A 21,908-nucleotide genomic window follows, 5' to 3' on the forward strand; every position below is an offset into this window, starting at 1 on the left:
GATGGGCAGAATTAAAGTCACCAAATATTTTTAACAATATTTGCTTATCTTGCTCAAAATCTGACTCTCCAGCCTGAGTTTGTTTTAGGACCACGGGAACTAATCTACCACTGAAGACACTTTTATTATTCTTTCTCTTTTCCCATTTAAATGAATCTTCTGTTTTGAAAAATTTCACAAGCAACAACAGAGCTTCTAAATAGCATGCTGAGCTAATCCAGTTACCCAGTGAAGGTGATAAGATATTGGTTAAATTCAAGAAACTTTTAGGGCCGGCCTGTGGCTCACTTGGTAGAGTGTGGTGCTGATAACACCAAGGCCACGGGTTCGGATCCCTATATAGGGATGGCCGGTTAGCTCACTTGGGAGAGCGTGTTGCTGACAACACCAAGTCAAGGGTTAAGATCCCCTTACCGGTCATCTTTTAAAAAAAAAAAAAAATTCAAGAAACTTTTGATGTATTGTCCTCTACAATCTTATCCTTGAGAGGCATGTTATTTGTTTTTGGAATCTGAAAATAGCTGGAAGACACATAACACACACAAACATACTCCTTTCTCCCTATTATTACTTTTAGCAAACCCTGGGAGCCGGGGATCCTAGATGGAGTCTCATCCTGTGAAATCAGAGGCCTCATACTGGGGTATCAAATGAGAGAGCATTTCGGAAGAGTCAGGGGCATGGAGTTAAGGAGAAAGAAGGGTGTGAAAAAAATAAATGTAATGGGAACAAAGAGGGTTATGTGTTCTTCTAGGGTGTAGTTTTTTTGTTGTTTTTTTTTTCTGTATAAGTCATTTTTTTAAATGTGGAGATAACTTTACAGATATGACCTACCTCTAAAATATTTCAAAGAAATAACATTTTTTCTATCTAAAATGACATATTTAAAGAATTATTATTTTATTAATTATATGCAATAACAAGTCCGTGTTGAAAGTTGTCCAGTTGCTTCAAAAATATCCTTCAGACCTTTTTCCCAGTGTAGGATGGTGACTTCCATCTGGCTGTTAGATCTCTTAAGTCTTTTTTGATTTCTAACACCTCAAGCGATGGGGCACTTGTCCTGTAGGAAGGTGCTTCTTGGTCTTTGATGTGTGAACAGATAACTTGGCAATCTTGTTAGGATGCTGGTATGGATTCATTGGCTTTTAGGATGGAGCCTCAGCTTTGGTGTGCCTAACAAGTAGTCAGGTAATGCCAGTGCTGCTGGATCACACTGAGTCAAGAGGCTCTAAAGAGTCCCACCTTTTAGATTTGTTTATTTTCTCCTTGTGTCCTTTAGCTAAAATTTGTTTACACTGGAAATTAGATTTCTAGGTTTGATTAGATTTAAGTTAATCATTTTGGGCTGATAGCATACATTACAGCTGATAAGTGCTTCTTCTGCATCACATCAAGAACACAATATCTGATTGCCCCATTCTTAGTGGTGCTAAATTGAGCCCTAGATGATCTTTCCTTATAACCAGGAGAGGGTGGGTTTTTCCTTTTGCAACCTAGAAGTTATCTGTGTGGTATGACTTTTGCATCACAGAACTGTCTCGTTCTCTAACCTGTTCACCAGTTGATAATCCTTGCGTGAATCATTAGTGTGTCAGAAGTTGGCATAGATGATTTTCAATTGTAATTTCTTCTAATTTTACTAATTCCCATTTTTTTGTAAAGTAGAGCTTTCTCTCAATGAGGACTTTTTGGTATTACCTAAATGACAGTTCCTACTTGAAAGGCAGGATACATACTTAATTCTTCATTTACCAATTTTCAAAGAAAAGAGTTAGTTTAAAAGCCACCTAAACGGCAACATGAGTTTTTTTCTCCTTTTTTGTTTTTTTTGATTATCTTGTTTTTTTGATTATCACATATAAACTTGGATTTTCATAGAATCAGTGTTTCAGGCATTCATATTCTTATGCTCAAATTTGTTATGCTTTTGGCTAATGGGAGCCCTTTTGAACTGCCTCCCATCTTATTCCTTTGATCTTTGAACGTTCTTTTTACTTGCTGGCTCAGCAGGATAAAACTTATTTTATACCTCTCTCCCCTAGACATGGAGCTGTGTCTCTAATACCCCTGAATGATACTAGAAACTAAAATCTAGTCTTTAAGGATCTCATTTATCATTTATTCTGGACCCGTTATTTTTAGGCCCTTTCTGTGAACTAAGCTAGAAAATACATATTTTTTTAAATCATGAAATCATATTGATCTTTTCAATTCAATTTTCACAGAATTTTTTCTTAATTTTATGTGCTTGTATTTTTTTCCTCTTATATTTGAATGCTTAGATCAGTGGTTCTCAAACTTCAGTGTTCATCAGAATCATGTGGAGGGCTTGTTAAACACAGATTGCTAGGGCCCCAACCCTGGGGGTTCTGGTTGAGTAGGTCTGGGGTAATACCCAAGAATTTGTGTATATAAGTTCTCAAGTGATCTTGATGCTGCTGGGCCAGACCACACTTTGAGAACCACTGTCATAGTAGATGTTTTTCTTAGAGTGAAGGGGTTAAGCCAAATTGCAGGTGATTTAAAAAAAACAGCTGTTTCAGAGATAGGGCATGTATATTGTATACTTGAGAACAGAACAGAGAAAAGCAAAAGAGATTGTGAAGATCATGGAGCAGGGAGTGTGTATGGAAGCAGAACATGCTCCAAACTCTGAGGACTTAGCTTTGCAGAGGGCAGTCTGGTGACTAGAGTGTTGAAGAGTGTTTGCATTTCAGGTTAGGGTGCTTCACTTCCCTGAAGTTTTTTTTAAACTATAAAGTGACAGGTTAGCTGATTTTAATAGAAAATTATGGGATTTTTGCTTAATACTAGTGTTTTAAATGTATACATAAGGAAGCCTTAACCAGAATTATAAGAATATAATTCGACTTTCTTGTTAACTTAGGGATCAGTTAGAAAACTTGTGACTTAAATCTCATTTTTTAAGAAAAATTCCATCTGGAAGTTATTCCTAGTGAGATAGGAAATTAGACTGATTATGCAGTCTGAGAAAGGGAAGGGAGGCTGGTTTAAGTTTCTGCTAACATTTTGCCTTTGTCTTAAAAATGAAAAATTGCAGTAAGTTACAATTTTACTATAATTAATTAGGTGTGCTTTTTTTTTTTAAACATTTTTTAAAATGGTCAGTGCAGGCATTTTCAGGTCCACCCTGTTTATTCAATCAACATCATTAGGGAATGATGTGGGATTTTTTTCACTTGTAATTTTTTTTATGTCTAGTTTATTTCCCTCTTGAAGGCTAAAATATTTTGACCCTAAATAAAATAATTTGTTGGAGTTTAATAAAAACAAAAACAAAAGAGAGAGAGAGAGAGAGAGAGTGTGTGTGTGTGTGTGTGTGTGTGTGTGTGTGTGTGTTAGGTTTTCTGGAGCAGAGGGGGAGTTGGTAAGTGGGAGATTCTTTGATGGCTGAAAAACGTCATGATACACATCAGTGTTTGCTCTTTGCTGAAATAAAACACTTCTTTCTGGGCTATTAAGGTATTTGGAGCCATTTTCCCCAAAACTGAATGACTTTAAATGCTAGTTTATTCTGTTTCTCATTTGTCTGCTTCTTAACTTTGATGTGCTAGACACTAGATAGATGATCAAGGCTTTTAGAGTCATTTTTAAGGTTAGCTGAATTGGCTGCCTTACTGATAGAGTCTAATTCATGTGCTGAAACAGGCATTGCAGCTCCTCAGAGGCCCTTTTTCATGTATTCCCATAAATAAAACCCTGTTGCAGGTGGTTGTAGGAGTGAATAATCACCACTTCACATCTGCGTGTTAAAAGTAATGTTCACACAGGTGGCTCTTAGATTCTAAAGTACTTTTTGAATTTTCAAAGATTATATTCAGCATATTGCTTATTTAAAAAGTTATTTTGAAATTGTTTAACTGCATAAGGGCAGTAGTTTCAAGTTTAAGCTTTTTGAAACTCTGAAAATGTGTAGGCTTTCTTCATCAGTAAAATGCATCTACACTCAAAACTCAGTTTAAGGCAAGTTGAAGAGTCTCAGGCCTATCCATTACTAACCTGTTTAATAAAGTATTGAGGGCAATTTTCATGTGATTTGTAGACTCAGTCTGAATAGTTCAGTCCTTAACTCATAAGCAGATAACACGGAAGCAGAGTTTTTAATCTTTGAATATTCTTGATATACATTTACTCTAGATTTTAAAAATAATGGGTATGATGGTCTAGTGATTTGTGGGGGGATGATCTTTGAGGCAGATTTTTTTTTTTTTTTTTTTCCATTTCATGAAATGCTTATAAATGAACGCCATACTTTGAAAATATTTTTTCCAGCCCTTTTAACTGGAATATATGATTTTTATTTGTAACTTATTTCACAATGAGCTTATCTTCTTGATATGTAAAGTGCCCCTAGAAAATAAGAAAAAGACACTGATGGTCAGAGAGAAGGTATTTTCAGCCTTTCACTTTTTAAAGAAAATTATGGATGATTCCTCTTATTGAAAGGAAGTAGCAGAAACTTCACAAATTTATTTTCTGTTAAATAGACTCCACTAAGATCTGAATAGGAAATAAAAAGAAGTAAAAAGATAATTCTTATGTACACAGACAGCTTTAGCATTGAAATAGTATTTAATTTCTTTTATTCTGCTTACTCCATGTAAATTTATGAAATTGCCAAAAATTATGCAAGCTGCATGACTACATTTGCAAATGTTAAATCTTCAGTTTGTAACCAACATAAATTTTTTTGAGATACAAATAACCTATCTTTAAACTATTTCTAAAAGTGTTTACTTATGCATAAACATGTTAAGTTGTAGAAATCAAGAATATTTTGTATGGTTCTTCAGCAGTATAGTAACCAACATTAGAACTTTTTCCCACCATAATTGCAAAAATGTTTTATTTTATTTGGAGTTATCTCTTGAAGGATTATTTTAAAGGTTATTTTAAAAATCTATAGGGCTGGCCATTTAGCTCATTTGGTTAGAGTGCAGTGTTATAACACCAAGGTCAACGGTTTAGATCCCTGTACCAGCCAGGTGCCAAAAATAAAAGTCCATAGCTAGATAAGAGACATTAATTTATTAGTTGGTATTCTTGCATGTGTGTGTGTTTTTTGAACTTACTGGTAAAGTTGAAGGAAAGTACTTTTTAAATTTTTTTAAAGATGACCAGTAAGGGGATCTTAACCCTTGACTTGGTGGTGTCAGCACCACAACTGGCCATCCCTATATAGAGATCCAAACCTGTGGCCTTGGTGTTATCAGCACTGCACTCTCAAGTGAGCCATGGGCCGGCCCTTAAATGTCTTTTGAGGGTTGGCCGGTTAGCTCACTCAAGATAGCATGGTGCTGATAACACTAAGTTCAAGGGTTCGGATCCTTGTACTGGCCAGCCTACAAAAAAATAATAATAAATGGAGTTTGAACCCAACATACTTATAATATGTAAGCTTAAAACTTTCTCTTTTCTTCCAGATAAAGCTTCACCAAGAAGATTGCCCAGGAAACGGGCACAGAAGAGATCAGTGGGATCTGATGAGTAAATGTTCCTTTGTGCAACAATTCAGTCTTTACTTAACCTGCCCTAATGTTTTTCGGCCTGATGGGAATTAGTGCAGAGAAGCCATATCACCATAGAAGCAACTACTACTTATGTGTGGACTGAGCAATCAGAGTCTGTGGCGATAATATGCTGAAAATGCACTGCGTTCATTTTTCTAAAGTAACACATTTGGTTTTTTTAAAAACCATTAAAATCTGTGTGTGTGCGTGTGTATGTATGTGAGCAGTTGGTCTTACCAGAATCATTGTTGAACTACCTGAAACATGCCTTTAGAATACTAAATATAATGCTATTATCTCTTCCTTTAAAATGATTATAGATGTCCTGTCTTGAACTGTTTTAAAGAAAACTATTTGTTCCTTCCTTGCAATAACTCAGATCCCAGTTGATGGCACAAATTAGCATTTTGTTGTTGTTGCTGTATTATGACTAGTATTCTAAAGGCACAAGCAGGAGTAGCTGCTTTTTAGCAATAGAATTGTTTGGGTATTTTGCTGCTTTTTACTATAATGCGCACCTTCAGAAAACTTCCCAAATGAATTCAGTGAATTTTGGGATCATTCTAGCAACAAAATTGTGAAACATGAAAATTCTGTAGACTTTGATATATAAAACCTAACTCTACTCCCTTTTTTTAACCAAAAAGAAAATAGTACATTTGTGCAAACTGAGCTGTTGTGTTGTTCATCGTTGTTATGTTTCTGGCCTAGGCATAGCTCTGGGATGATTTTATTTTTTAGGAGGTAATTTTTCTTTCCTTAATAGAAGCATCCTTTTCTAAGAAAAGTGAGTTGGTCTACAGATTAAGCAGAAGATCAAATTATAGGGACAGATATATTCCAACTAATGTTAATCTGTTAAAAAAAAATGAGTTGGATATTTTTAAAGCAGTTAACCAATTGTTTCTTATATAATCTGTTGGGAGTTTTGGTTGTTGACATAACCTTTTTTAAGTTAATCTGAAAAATTCCAAAAATTTAATCACTTAAGACCTCAGAACCAAAATAAAATCCTCTTAGGGAGTTACTCTTGCCCTAGGTAGTAAATTAAGTTTGGCGTTAATGTCAGACTGGATAAAGGGTAAAGTAAAATAGTACGAACGAGAGGCTTTCCCTCTCTGCTTTAAGCCATATTCTCCCAGGTATATTTTGTAAGGAAATGGAGTGAGTAAAATTTTAGTGGCTCTTTAATGTCTGGTCTCTCTTCATTCTCATATTCTGCAGTATACTCCCCCCCACAGACAAAAAAGAAAGAAAAAACTAAACAAAATATGCGGATAGGTCTTTTCCCAGCTGTTTAAGTATTTAAACATCTGAGCCAAAGCCAATGACAGTAGAATAGAAGTTATTGTATAATTGTTAATCACTTTGCAAGTAGGAGCTAAGATGTCAAATTACCTATATTGGCATTGCTAGACTATGAGTTTTCTACAACTGTAATATAAAGTGTTTGAGTTTTTAATTGGGCTCTATGATTGGTAGTTTATTTTGAAAAAAGCTCTGTGAGCTCTAAGTAATGGCATGGTTTTTTTGTTTGACATAGGAGACTCTTCACATTCTCATAGAATATATTCCAGAACATTTTGTGAATATCTAAGTTTGTGAAACTACTAGAACGTAATGTGGTAAGGTATAATTATGAATTTAAATGGCCTCTAGAGAGTTTTATTGAATATCTGGTAACATGCAGGCAGTTTCAAAACCACACTGAGTTACAGCTGTGAGCCCTACTCACTCCCAAGTAATTTGCTTTTCATACCAGCCCTTCCACCTTTGAGGTTCAAATTAGTGCCTCAGAAATGTAGAATTTATTATCTGTCATGTTTTATTTTTTAGTATAGATTGGAAACAGTCGAGAACTCTTAAATCCTCAGATGCCAGGGGTCTACTATAGCATCAGTAAGTATTTAGCAGGAACTAACTCCATAATGAATGGAATTCAATTCCACACATGGTTTGTTCAAGCACACTTAATAAGTAGCCTATTTTTAAATGTCTTTTTAAAATGTAAATATTTGGATGAAGTTTTTCTTTGTTTTGATATGTTTATTTGCTATACCAACCATGGTTTCAGAATACACCTTTTGAACAACTTGGTTTCAGAATCTGTAAAATGAACTTAAGGATCTTGTGTATCAAATCTGTCACCCAGACATGTGGGAATGATGTGTTCTCAAAGCATGGATCTCGCTTTAGTTGTATAGTTCAACATTCATTTCATGGTCTTACATAGTAAGTGACTTTGGAGATTAATCCTGTCTCAGAGGAGGGGAAAAGGGAAATGGGACCTCAGAAGCCTGAGGGAAGGAGTGAATCAGAAATCAGAAGGAAAGAAACATTGACTTGATGTTAATGAGATTTTTAATTTTAAGTAGCTTTAGAAAATGTGACTTTGATAGAAAAGGGCAAACTCAGATATTAAAAAATTATTTAAAAGCTACTGCCTAAAAGTGTATTTGTAGTGCATCAGCCTAAAACTGTGTTTTGGCTCTGTCAGAGAGAAGTAAATGGTGATAGTGTAACATCGAAAACTTTATTTAATGACTTGAGTTGTTTTGGAGGTCCAATAGGTAAATGTAATAATGTGTAAGGCTCATATACAGCATTCATCTTTTGCAGTACTTTGATGCCCATACCCCTGGTATGAAGGAAAATTTACTTGGTTAATGCATTTAAATAATGAAATAATTTTTTAAACTCAGCAATACATATCTCTTGCCAAGATTTTGATAGGCTACACTCTTGATTTTTCAGTTTTTATTTTATTCCAAAATTAGATATTAGCTTAAATTAAAAAAACATTTCCAGATACACTTAGCACTTCCACAGTTTTAGATGAGATAATTTATAGCTATAGAACTAAAATCAGTGAATTTGCTCTAATTTTCTTATATAAAAATCCTACTTTCTTTGAACTACTGTCTCCAGCTTAGTGAAGAGCAACCTAGCATACATGATGTCCTTGTTATTAGTGTAAGTGGAATGTTTAACGCATCATTGTTAAGCTGACCTGTATATATTTGTAAGAACATCATCCTTAGAAGATATTTAGGAAGGAAGAACAACACTCAAGAACTGACTTGCAAACATCTAAATAGTAATTTCTTTGGGAAGTTTATGAACTTTACTAATTAATACTTGCATGGTTTTATACTTTTACATTTACACAGAAACCTGGCTTTTATGTTATACATAATGTGTCTATATTTATGTGTCTCAGTTTATACAACCAGATAGTACTAGAACTGAGATTATAGGTTAAGGCTTCTGTCTAGTCTTCTTTCTGTTCAATTATGGATTTCCCTTAATAGGCACAGTGGGGTATTAAAAAAAGTCCAGTATATCTGGAAAACACGCGAAGGATAACTATTTGAAGTCTCTGAATCACAAAGGTGATTTAACTGTGCCCTTTTTTGTTCTCCTGCTGTCCCTTATATAGATTTCTGTCAGTATCTGTGACAGTCTGTCCCTTTGTTGACATGTCTGTCTCCCTCTGCTAGGCTGTGAGCTTTCTATCTTGTTTGCTTTTTTATCGCCAGCTTCTAGTTCACAATTACCATGTGGAAACCTAGTATAGTCATGTGCTGCGTAACATTTTGGTCAGCATCAGAGCATGTGCAACAATGGCTACAGGTATGTAGTGTGTAGAAGGCTGCACCATCTAGGTTTGTGTAAGTATCCTCTGATGGTCACACAGTGATGAAATCGCCTAAAAATGCATTTCTCAGAACATATCCCTGTCACTGTGTGACACATGACTGTACTCAGTGTTTAAAGAAGAACAAGAAGATGTGGGCCAGTTTTCATTTGCCATTCTTCCATGTGGTTAGTCTGGTTCATACATATTCCTGGTGATAACCCAATATCATTGGCAGTTCTGTGAAGTTGTAGAAAGAGATGGTGTGGTGTGTTAGCTTGGGAATTAGGACACTTCTGAGTCTTGACAGTCTGCCCTGGCCACTACCCAATGGCTACTCATCCTGGAGTCTTAGTGGGTTCTTTTGTAAATTGAGAGATACTGAGAATGTCATTCCTAAATTGTCTGATTCTGATACTTATAAACCCTTAATACAAATGTTATTAAATGGTTCCTCCTTTAAAGCTAGTTGTTTACCTATACTTGGCAAAAGGAAAAAAAAAAAAAACTTATGTCGGGCTGCCTGGGTTCAAATCTCAGCTCCCCTCTCAGTTGGAGGCAAGTTACATTGCTGGGCTTCAGTTTTTGGTGCCTGTCTCCTAGGGTTGTTTGCAATATATATATATATAAAGTGCTTAGAACATTGCTGGGCACTCAATAAGCTATGTAGGTGATCACTCTTCTTATCATTGTAGAGCACCATATTGTAATAACATCCCATGAAACATGGGGGCAGAGTATATGGTACTTTTTGTACTTCAATGTGGAGTAATAGTTAAATTCTACTGAATAAGATAGGCATGTCATATGGCTGGTACTGTGGATTGAATAATGAACCAGAATTATTATTATTATTCTGATAAGACTGGCAAACGGAGTTTTTGTTTTTGTAATAAATGTTAGAAGCTGCACATTCAATTGTTCTTTTTCAGTCTGTTTGAAAAGGCATTCCAGTAATGTTGATGTTTGAAACTCATCTCTCAGAATTTTTTTTTTTTAATAGAAAATAATTGTGTATATCTGTGGGGAGAATTTCTTTCAGTATCAAGCTGAACCACTCAAAGTAAATCAGTCTTATTTCTGAATAGTTAAGTTTTTCCTGAAATCATATTGATCTGATCACGCATCTTACTCACATTTGTGAAAATAGGTGCTTACGCTTTAAATGCATTTTAGAAGAGTATGAGAAATATTCTAGTCAAGAATAGTGTTCAGGATGAGTGTATCAAGCATCTGCTCTGTGCTGTTTCATGTGCATTCTCATTTAATCCTTACACCTACTCGATAACCCAGTTCTCCATGATGACACAGCCTCAAGGCGCTTAGAGGCACCCACTGTTCACATTTGGTTTATTACTATTTCCAGCATGGTTGGAATAAGGTGTATGAATTCTTTGGCAGAGAGCGCATTCACAGTAGTGCACAAAGTATACTTACCTGTGTTCCAGTTGCAACACTTAGAATTTGCTTGACATTTTATATTCTCAGGTGATTTCTGTATCTTTTTATGCTATCATAGTCCAGAGTCAAGCCTCATTTATAAATACTCCATCTAGATGATGGCTCTCTTAAAAGTACTCTATGCCATCGTCCGTGGTAGATTTAAAGCAGTTGGTCCCAGGGCTAGTCAGTTATCCCAGTTGGTTAGAGCATGGTGTTATAACACCAAGGTCAAGGGTTCAGATCCCTGTACCAGCCAGACACCAAAACAAAAATAATAAAGCTGTTGGTCCCTAGTACATTTGAGAACAGCATTTCATTTACTTGAACCCCCTGAACAGTCTGTTCGAGTTGTATGCATTTTAAGGTCTTGCATTTAATATCTCATCCTATTCATAATCAAGTAACCTTCTTATGACCAAAAATTACTGATTATGTATTTTTTTTACTTTGGCCCTACAAGCCAATAGCACTCTGTCTCTCCACTTTGTGGGAAATCAGGTCTAGAACAGGCTGCAGGTACGACAGTGGCTGAAGGGTCACTCCAAATGGCGATATGAGAATGTTCTACCTTGACTCATTTTTTAGTTGAAGTCCACTTGAATAGTACATACCTGCTTTAGACTGAATGAAGCCCCCTGCCTAGAAGTGCTCTCATTTCAGGAACCTCCAGTAAGATTCTGTGACCCATTGGTCACCAGACTGGCTTTTCACATATGGGCTGATGGCCTCATTGATGTGGTTTCAAGGAATAGCCCTGTCCGTGTGCATTCGTGATCATATATCTACTGTGAGGATGGCCATGCTGACTGCAGTCTGCACAAGCAACTCAGAACTGTTGAGTCCTTATGGTTGAACCTCTTCTTGTCACCAACTCCTGTCCCTTCCTGATTCGTGAGACTTTTATCTCCTGATGTAAACCTCCTTTTCTGCTGTCCTATCTCCAGCTTTCCTTTTGTGCCCACCTATGTGAAGACCCTCCTGTCTTAAAGTCCTTTGCATGAGTCTCCTGCCTCTCTAGCTGCATTCTTGTTTTGTGGTGGTTTTCCCTCTTTGTCAAAATGTCTCCTATGCTTTTGGCTTCCTTTTCTTCACCAGGCTTTCAGTCTTTTAAATTTCCTTCTAATTTAGCTTCCGCCCTACAAAGCCTGCTCTCTCAGGATCTCATGTCTGTCCCCTTGCCAGAGCCTTCTGCAGTCTCATTTTCCTGGCCTCATCTTGTGCCTGTAACCCACTGACCACTGGTCCCCAAATTCGCCCTCACTTTTGTGGTCCTGCTTAGCCCCTTTTCTTGTGCTGGTTTTGTTAACCAACCCCACGTGCTCAGGCTTGTTGTCCCGCTCTCTGGACTAGTCTTTGGAGAGCTCCACAGTTCTCATGGCTTCATCTGTTAACGGTGTCGATTACTTCGATCCTGTTTTTCAGCCCTACAGTATTCATGCCATCCAACTGCTTGTGATTCACTTTCACTTAAACTTTTTATTGTAACTTCAAACCAACAAATTACAGGTGCTTCCTTCTGTCCGTACACCTCCCCAACCTAACTTTTTGTCAGTCTTCAGCAATGTGACTTTCCCATTTATCCAACCTTCAATCTTATAGAGCTATGACTATGGTATTTTGCACATCATTATTTAATAAATGATTACTAATTTTAGTTCTACTGCAAATAAAATTAGATTTCAGTTCTCTCCACTTAAAATCTAGCAATTTATAGAACTTTGAAGAAATCTGAAATTTATTTAGTTTGGGTGAAATACCTCTGGTTCAAAATATTTCTTTTTATATTTCCTAATTCACTGTGGGAGGTATTGGATTTGCTGTTTTAGTTCTAGAGCTGCAAACTCGGAATGTGATTTTTTGGCAGTGTATTTTAATCAGGTTTGTTTATGATAAAGCTGCAGTGTGAGGTTTTTATGTGGTGATTATGTCTGAAAATGTTATTTGGCTGTCTTTTGGGACTGACTATATGTAATGAAAATGGGAGGGGAGCAGTAATCTCTGAAATTCTTGTTCTGCTCTTTGAGTATCTGGAAATCACAAATTTTTTTAACTTTGGTAAACCCGAGATGACCCCTTTTCTTTCTTGGTTATTTCCAGTGGTCTGACCTACTGCTAAAACTGGTCTGCTGGCCTGTCAAATGCATCTTTTTATTTACTTATCCCTTAATTAAAGCTGATCTTGAAAATATTTGTGTGCAATATGAAATGTTTACTAAAGTGCCAATGCACATTATTACTTGGTCTTAAAGATGAGAAGCACAAGGGTAATCTAAAATAGTAAGCATAAACAAAAAAATGAAGAAATTACTATTTTCATTTTAATTTCCTCCTGGAAGTCATAAAAAAATTTATACATTTTGTGCATCTAAAATTTAGACATTTCAGATAACAGTGGTGTTAGGTGGTTTAAGATGAGTTTTACATGTGCTGTTTCACCTGGTTGGCTTTTCATATAATGGTTATAGACACTGTCCTTCCCACACATGTGTTAAGAGTATGGTCTTCCCCACACTCCTCTTCCGCTCACATATTGAGAGTTTGGGTTCCCAGTAATTGCATACACTGCAAACTCTGACTGCCTAAATATTTCCAAGCAAGCAGAGTTGAGTCTTTGATTTAATTTTCTCATCAATACCAGTGAGTACCTAGGATTTCCTTTTCTCCAAGATTTTATTCTAAGTGGTAGAACTGAATTAGGGTATTCTTTGTAGAAAAAGTAACTTTTGATTATAGGCTGTGCAAACTTTGGGGAATCAGTCTTTGTAACTATGTATTGTTTTTAGCCTTCTCTGCTGAAAGGAAAAAAATGCTTTGAAGAACAAAAAAATATTGACAGTAAGAACCAGCATTTTTATGTCTTCTCTACAATGTTGGAACTCTCAGTATTAAATTTCAGATTAATCTGAAGTCTAAAAAGAAATATGTCAAAATGCTAAAGCAGTTTTTGTGTTAGGATGGCGGAGTTTTTTTCCTTTTCAAAATGTTTGTAATGTGTTTATATTTTATAATGGAAGCAATAAATGCAAATGTTAAATTTATCTGAGCCTCCTACGGTGAGTATAATCATCACGATGGTTGTAGACAGCTCTTCTGTAGCCCAAAAAGAAAATGAGCCCAATTTTTAAAACGTGGACGTACTTGTATTGCCACTTAACATATTCAAAGAAAATCAAGATAGATTATTAATAGAAAACCCATGAGGGCTGGCTGGTTAGCTCATTTGATTAGACCAGGGTACTGATACACCAAGGTCCGGGGTTTGATCCCTGTACTGGCCAGCCGCCAAAAAAAAATAAAAAATAAAACCCTTGGGAATTTTTTTCTTCACAGGAACCCAGGCTTCCTATATATTATTTGTAAAAGTCCTAGCTCCTCCTCCTGCTGCTGAGCTGGCAGGAGGCGCTGTGCTCAGTGCTGCCTCTCCTGCCCTGCCCTTGCCTCCCAGGCTTCGCCCTCCAGAGCCCTCGCCAAAACCCTCATCTGGCTTCCAGTGGCAATTAGGGGAACGTGGGTGGTCCACCCTCACCCTCAGGGTGCTCCAGGATCTGGCCCTTCTCTACACTTTCCCCTCCTGTACTTCCCTGCAGCCTCCTTGGTAGTAATCCCCTCTGCCCCAGTCTCAGCCCCGTCTTCCCCTGCTATTAGTCAGCTTTCCCTTACCAACTGATCTCATGCAAGGAAGGCATCTGAGCATACAGTGTCACACACCCAGTTTTGTTGTCCTCATCCCTTACCACTCGGAAGTTACCTGTGTTCCCATTGCCTGTACCCCCCCCTGTGAAATGTGAGCTTTAGAGGAAGAACTTTGTGACAGTCACCAGATCACCAAGTCTTAAAACTATGGTAGGTGTTTAATAAATAGGAATTATCACAGCCATAGACTGAAGAAGGTATATCTCCATTTTGCAAATAAGGAAATTGAATACACAAGTTAAATAACTTTCTAAGCATCACTCAAGTGGCAGAGCTGAGAATCAAACACAAGTTTCTGTGTCCAGAGCCCTCACATGATTATGCTACCTCCCTCGTAATGTGGAGGTTGTTTCTCCAGGTCACCTCTTGGTCACTATTCACTGAAAGCGTAGGGGAAAATAGGCTGAATTGCCATCCATGCTTTGGATTCACATCTGTACAAATCCCAGGCTGGGGACTTTGATGCTCTTCGACAGACCACTGTACCTTGAGGATTCTGTACAAGAATGAGAGGTTGAAGTGGTATCTTGGTTGTATGTTGCAGGTTGACCAGGAGGCATTTACCAAAACAAAAACTAAGAAAACTGGTGACCAGAGTGCCTAGGATTGCTTCTCAGCCTTTTGGCTAAGATCAAGTGCAGAAGTGCATAGGAATTGCTATAAATGGTTCATGTGAAAATCTGTTGAGTTTCTATAGAAGGGAATTAAACAGTAAGTAGATCACAGCTGTAGCTTCAAAATGAAAAGTTCATAAAACCATGATGAGCTTACCACGTGGAAACAACTAAATAACCCATCACAGGGGCACAAAAGCTGCCCACTGCCATAACAAGAACATTGTGAGGAAAGAGATAAAGGAAAAAACTATTCGTAGAAGTTCAATCCCCCTTCAAGTCATGTTTCAAGTCAGGAGACTAGCTGTGGCATTAAGAATTTTTAAAAGTATATCACTGAGTTTCTTATAAGGGAATAATTAGTTACTTGTGTTTTGGGTTTCATAATTTTAAATCAATAGTATTCGTTCTCTGCAAGAATTCTTCAGATGATAGGAAGACATTTTAAAGCATACCTGGTATCCCCAGACCCCATTGATGCATGATCGATAGGTGTGTTTTGCTGCCCTCTGCTGCTCACAGGTGGTACAGCAGTGACTGAACAGCCCATTCCCAGGACTGCCACTTGGTATTGCCAGAAAGCTGGGGAAGCTTGGGAAAAAAAGACTGTTACGAATTGTTCTCTCCTAAGGCAAACTCCCTACTACAACCAACCCAACCAGTCCATGCATGGCTGTGCTCCACTCCCACCCAAAATTAAAGTGAAAAATACTGTTTTTGCTAAGACATCAATGAGATGATCCTGGGTTTTCAAGTTATTTAAATGGCTTGCAATAGAAAGATGATTGCTGTACGAGACACCCCTGTGGGTCACCAGGAGAGCTGGCTGATCACTCTCAAAGTGTGCTCTTTAGATTCATCTTGTCTACCAAAACAAAATCTCGGTGGACAGACAAAGCCGACCACCCCTGTACTTTGCCTCCATCATGTCCATACATACATATATACATGTGCTGACTTTGGAGGAACAAATATTTTCACTCATTGGATATTGGTATGTTGGAGTTAGTGCTTGTTTTAATCAAGACTCACCTTAATGGCTGGATAACCTTAGCAAGTCACTTAACCTGTCTCAGCCTGTTTCTTCATCTGTGCAATGGGGATAATAGTAACTAGTTATTAATCCAGTGAATATTTATAAAGTCCTAGCTATATGTCAAGTGTTTTGCTGACTTTTTAAAGATATGCATGGGAAAAAAGCTGATCCCAATGCCTGGCTCAGAAGTAGCCTTCTAATTTTCACTACTAGGAGTGTTTATTTCCTTATTACATAAGCAATGTTCGTTTGTCAGCTAAATAAAAACCATCATCAGCAACTTTTTTTTCCCCTCCCTGTGAAATGCTATTTAAAAGGCGTGGTCCTCTCATTTTTCCCCTACTTAATGGAGACTTATGTAATGTTAGAGTTGGAAAGAATCTTAAGAGTCATCCAATCCAGCTTTTGCTCTTCTATAACCCCCTGTATGGACACCTCTACCTGGCCAGATGGCCTATCCTTCGGGCAGCTCGACTATTAGTTCCTTCCTGGACCCAAATCAACTTCCTTGTTGATGTCCTAGTTGTGCTCGGTAGATCTTCTTAGAAAAAAAAATCAGTCTTCTCTCCATTATGAGAGCCCTTTATATATTTGAAGACAGCTATCACTTCTTCCTTTGTCAAAAATCATCTTTTGTCCAGGCTAAGGTAAAAGGAAATAATAACCACTTCAACCTACGTGGATCTTTTTTTCTAAAATATTTCCATGGAGTACTTTTGTTTTCAAGGAAATACCGCCTTTATTAAGGTGATGGGAATTGGCCTCTTGAAACCTTACGTATTTTATTGATTCTATAAAAGGGTTCAAATGATAACTTGAGAGAAAACATGAAAGTAATTGCCATTAGTTCTCCCCCTGAAATGCATTGCTGCAACAATTGGTTCTTGCTCTCAGGCAGCATTTGCAAACTGAATTCCCCATAAGACTGGGAGGCAAAAGGTAAGGCTTGGTACAGTGTGAAGTTCAGGGTGCCCAGAGTCTGACTCTGTAGCTCTGGGCTAGGGCCCAGGAATTCACATTTTAACAAGTGCCACGGGTTCTCCCACAACCGCATGGCCCCCCAGGAGGGACCCCCCTCCCCCCAAGCTGGCACTGCCTGACAGAGCCACAGTCCCCAGCTAGCCATGTGCAAAACAGCATGAGCATGCGCACGGTGTTGGGTGCCCGTGCCTGAACGAGTCTCCTTTCCCTGGCTCATCCCTTGCCCTCTTCCCGTTATTTCTCACCCTCTTGTTCGATGCCTGGGATGCCAGCTGAAGTTGGTGGGAGGGAGGGAGGGCTTGACCCTTAATGAGCACTTAGCTCTGACCCCCTGACCTGCTAAGCATTTTACTCACATTCACTTATTTAATTCTTCATTTGAGATAGGTTCTAATGTCACCATTTTATAGATGAGGAAATTGAGGCACAGAATGATAAGGCAATTTGCCCCAGGTCACCCAGCCAGTAAGACAGTGAGCCAGGGTGGGGACGCAGGCAGGCTGATCCCAGGAGGCCTCCCGTGTGCTCTGCTCAGTTCCTGGACCTCTCCCGGTCCCAAAGGCACTTCCAACTCAGCATGGGAAATGGTCACTTTCCTTCCCATCACCACTTTCTCAGTACTTTCTATCTCGGTTGGTGCCATCACTTCCACGAGAAACTCCCCTTCTGCAGGTCCCTCAGCCAGCTTCCCACCTCTTAATCCTAAGCCCAGCCCTTCTGAGGCCAGGCTACCTGCTGCCACCCCATCCCCGCTGCTGGAGCTCATCAGTTTGCAGGGGAGCCCTTAGTTCTGCTTGTCAAGCAAGCGCTTGCCAGATGCCAGCAGCCCGCGAGGCTCTGGTGCCCATTGCCTGAAGTGCTGCAAGAGCTTTGACCTGCTCTCCCAGGTGCCAGTCGTCCCCTTCGCGTCCACCTCCGCCGTGGTGATTGTGAAATGGCACCCACCTCCGCCATGGTGACTGTGAAATGGCGTTCTGATCTTGCCGCTCTCCCCTGCTGAGAACCCTCCAGCAGCTCCCCCCAGCCAGCAGGACGAAGACCAAAACCTCTACGTTTGCCTCTGCCTGCCCTTTGGACTCAGTTTCTTCCTGACCCCTACTTTGAACATGTACTCCAACCAAGCTGCTAGTTCCCTGCACACAGCGCGCCGTTGTCACCTCCCGCCTCCCTGCACAGGCTGCCCTCTCTCCCTGGATGGAGGATTCAGACACCCTGCCCCTGGCTGTGTACCCGGTTTGGGGACAAACTTTAATTTTGACATAATTTCACAGTTACACAAAAGTTGTAAGATAGTACAAAGAAATCCCCTATACCGTTGACCTGCACCCACTCACTGTTAGCATTCCACCACATTTATAGGCACGTGTGCGTGCACACATGCAGCATATGTGTATGTTTTTCTGGGCCATTTGAGAGTGAGTTGCAGACATATCATTCCTCTTTACTCCTAAATACACTGGTGTTTATCTCCTAAGAACAAACACATCCTCTTACATAACCAAGTTACAGTTATCAAAATCAGGAAATGTAACTTTTACGCAATGTTTTCTGATCTACAGGCTATGGTCAAATTTCACTGATTGTCTCAGTAATGCTCTTTACAGCTAGTTTTCTCCTGGTTTGGGATCATGCATAACATTTAGTTGTCATGTCTCCTTAGTCTTCATTAATCTGGGACATTGCCTCAGTCTTTCACAACACTGGCATTTTTAAAGAATACAAGCTATTTGTTTTGCAGAATGTCCCCAGAATGTTTGCGTGATGTCGCCTCGGATTAGGTTCCGATTCTGCTTTTTTGGCAGGGATAGCCCTGAGGCGATGCTGTGTCCCTGGCACAGCACTGCAAGGGCCGCGGGATGCTGTGGGTTGCCCCATTTCTGGTAATGGACACTGATGGCCTGGGAAGGGTGGAGTCTTATTTATTTCTTCCAACCTCAGTTTTCATATTGCCTTTTCTAAGGAGGATTTCTTAGACCCTGCCTCCCTGGCACCCACAGAAGGGTTAGGTGTTGTCCCCACAGTGGCTGGGGACAGTGCCTCATCTGTGTGTGTCCTCGTCGTATGTACGTCTCCTTGCTCTCCTGCAGGTCGCATGAGCATGAGACCACACGTGCTCACCAGGGCAGCCCCTGCTCCTATCCAGGGCCTGGCACACAGTAGACGCTTAATAAATATCTGTTGAGTGAATGAAAAGAATGAGTGAGAATGTTTGGGAACTGATTCAGTTCCAGAGCAGAGCCTCCAAATCTCTCCAGATGAGTCTTGTCTGTGGCCTTTCTCTGCTTTGTCCATGAAGCATGGCTAACTTCTTGCGTTTCTTTTCATGCCAGACTCTCACTGAAAGCATGAAAATCTGACTAAATCCTGATGGAGAGGCATGATATTTTTCCTTCCATTTGGGAATCACAGAATGGACCAATTTTAGAAACTTTAAACCCCCGTTTTGGATTTTTCCATGTTTTTCTCTCAGGAGGCAGGGTGGGAGTGGGGAGATTCCCTGGGTCTTTGTTGTGTGAAATATTCGGACTCAACAGAGCAGCACAGAGAGCCTTTCATAATAAGCAGAGTCTCCTCCCCGCTGCTCCGCCCAGCCCACGCTTCATGCCTGGTAGGGAGGCGACTCAGGAGATCTCTCTCTCCCTTTGCTCTTTCAGACGCAGGAGGAGGGAGACACACTGATGGCATTGACCTCTCCTGCAGGCAGCTCGGCAGATGGCATTGACCTCTCCCGCCACTCCAGGTCGCCAGGTCTCCTGGTCTCCAGGTGCAAGGGCTGCACTCTGCCTCGGCGGCTTCAGGAAAACCCTGGACAGGTGGTCCCTGGCCATCTTTTCTGCACCGTTTGCTATTTGTGAAGCTTAGGACAGCACCAACTCACTCAACTGGATCCTCAACCGGATCGATCTGTGAAGTCACCGCTGAGAACAGCTGTGTAACCGGGCTTTGTGAATGATGAATAACAGCTGTTGTGCATTGTTTCTGGGTGGAGATTTCTCAGGAAACCAGGCCTACTTTGCCAGCCAGTAGGATGGGGGGCATGGGTCTCCACCAGTGAGTACTGGATGAACCATGCGACCCGAGCTGCAAGTTCATTTGGTCCGACTTGCTCTTACCCCATTACATAGATGGCGACTGAAGTCAGGAGACAGGGCTGTGTGTGAAGCGAGCCAGTGAACCCCTGCGACATGATGGTTGCAACACATACCATAGCCGCTTCCAGTCCCAGTGCAGGGAGACATTCAAGGATGAATGTTCTGAGGAGGTGGGCGGGGAGGGGCCTCAGGAAGGGTTGGGCAGCTGCAGCACTTGGGGTGGCCTCGGGTGGAGGTGAACCTGGTGCCCACGCTGAGTAATGCCCCATGCGGACAGAGTCATCACACCTTCTGAGTGAGTAGGATCTGTCGGGGACGCTGAGGCCTGGCTTCTGTGAGTTGGCGCTCACAATGGGCTCCCCAGGCTCTTCTGTTGTGCTGATGTGAGTCAAGCTGCATTGTGCCAAATCGAACTGGACTGAAATAAAAGGAATTGGAAGGCCTACAAATAGGTATGGATCTCTTGCCGAGCGCCAGGCCCCGGGGAATCAGAGATGAGTAAGACAGTCCCTGTCTCCAGACACACTAACTGTGACATTGTGGGCTTGCCCAGGAGTGCATTTGGGGATGGGAGGGGGTGGGGATGGGCAAGAAGGATTAGAGAAAACCACTAGGCTGCTGGGTGAGGGGCAGCCACCAGTGGTTTTCAGGTGGGAGTCCTGGGAGCCGCACCTGCACCAAATGACTAATTGCCACACTTCACCGCATATCTGAATCACTGCAGGACTTGTCAAAACACACACTGCTGGGCTCCACCTCTGAGGTTCTGAGTCGGTCGGTTTGGAGTGAGGCCTGCGGATTTGCTTTGTTGATAAATTCCCAGGTGGATGATGTGACACTGTTGGTACAGGGACTTCTGAGAAGTAGACTGATTGGAGAGGGATTTTGAAGAATCCAGCCAGACTGAGAGAAGCCCTGGCTCTTCTGAGACTCTGAGCAGCAAGGCCACTCGTGGTATTTGGAGCACTCAGATATGAGCAGATGTGCCTTTCTTATCTGTATGCCCATCCTAGCTTCAGACCCTCAGTGACAATGGTGCAGTACTCTGGACTCGTGACAGACACCCAGTGCCCCTGATCCGAAGGTGAGCGACCCTAGGCCAAGCCACACAGTGGTCCCATTGGGGCATTCAGTGGTCCCTTGCTCGGGGTTATGCTGTCTCCCAAGCAGTCCTGCAGAGACCCATAGCTCTGAGCCCACTTGGAAGCATTTCTAGGGATTTCTGCCACAATGGTTCCAGTTTCCCCATGGTCACTGGTGAAACCCCCAGATGTCCCTTGGAAGGGCTGTTCCTACCATCACCCTGGGGGCCTGGTCACTGTCTGGATCTGGAGGCATTTATTTATGAGCAGCCTACACAGAATTGAAATAAAGCCCCACTTGAAAGGATAAGTCTGTTCTTCCTAGCATTCTATTTCCCACCGGCAGGGAGCTTAGCACTGTGATCAAGCCCGGAGGCACCATGTTTGCAGGTCTCTCTCTCGGGACTTCTCATGGCACCAGCTATGTAGCAGTCAGGGTCCAGTTGAGAGAGAAGAAACCACATGCTGAAATGAATGAGGAAGTTTTTGACGTAATTGTAACGGGATTACAGTAATAAGGGATTGGCTAGTAAAAAGAAAATTCCAGATAATCTAGAAAGAACAGCTGTAAGGAGCAGCCACTCTCCCAGGCTGAGATCGGCCTTTCTTGAGACAGCACTGCTGAGACTCACTGAACGCCGCTGGGAAGTCACTGTTGGGGCCCCCAGATGGGGCTTGCTGGAAATCCAGCCTCTAGGGTGCCAGCGTCAGCTGTTCCCCCGTAAGGAGAAGTGCCTTACAGGAGGAGGTCAGCCACAAACCACTTTAGGAGGGTGCTGGAGGAAGCTGCTGGCTG

At 40.6% G+C, this 21,908-nt stretch overlaps 1 protein-coding gene across 4 annotated transcripts in view; it reads left to right on the top strand.

Annotated features, from left to right (window-relative positions):
• SSR1 (signal sequence receptor subunit 1) overlaps positions 1-21,422 on the top strand; it is a 37,974-nt gene extending 16,552 nt beyond the window's left edge. Inside the window, exons 8-10 of one of the 4 annotated variants that reach the window (XM_063096352.1) lie at positions 5,448-5,511; positions 7,371-7,433; positions 19,593-21,422. In XM_063096352.1, the coding sequence (XP_062952422.1) occupies positions 5,448-5,511; positions 7,371-7,428 (122 nt within the window). In that variant the 3' untranslated portion in view covers positions 7,429-7,433; positions 19,593-21,422. The other 3 variants (XM_063096354.1, XM_063096353.1, XM_063096355.1) reach the window with 3 other exon arrangements.
• Positions 21,423-21,908: the final 486 nt, after the last annotated feature.

The sequence above is a fragment of the Cynocephalus volans genome, chromosome 5, assembly GCF_027409185.1.
Source record: "Cynocephalus volans isolate mCynVol1 chromosome 5, mCynVol1.pri, whole genome shotgun sequence".
In the NCBI taxonomy this organism is placed as follows: domain Eukaryota; kingdom Metazoa; phylum Chordata; class Mammalia; order Dermoptera; family Cynocephalidae; genus Cynocephalus; species Cynocephalus volans.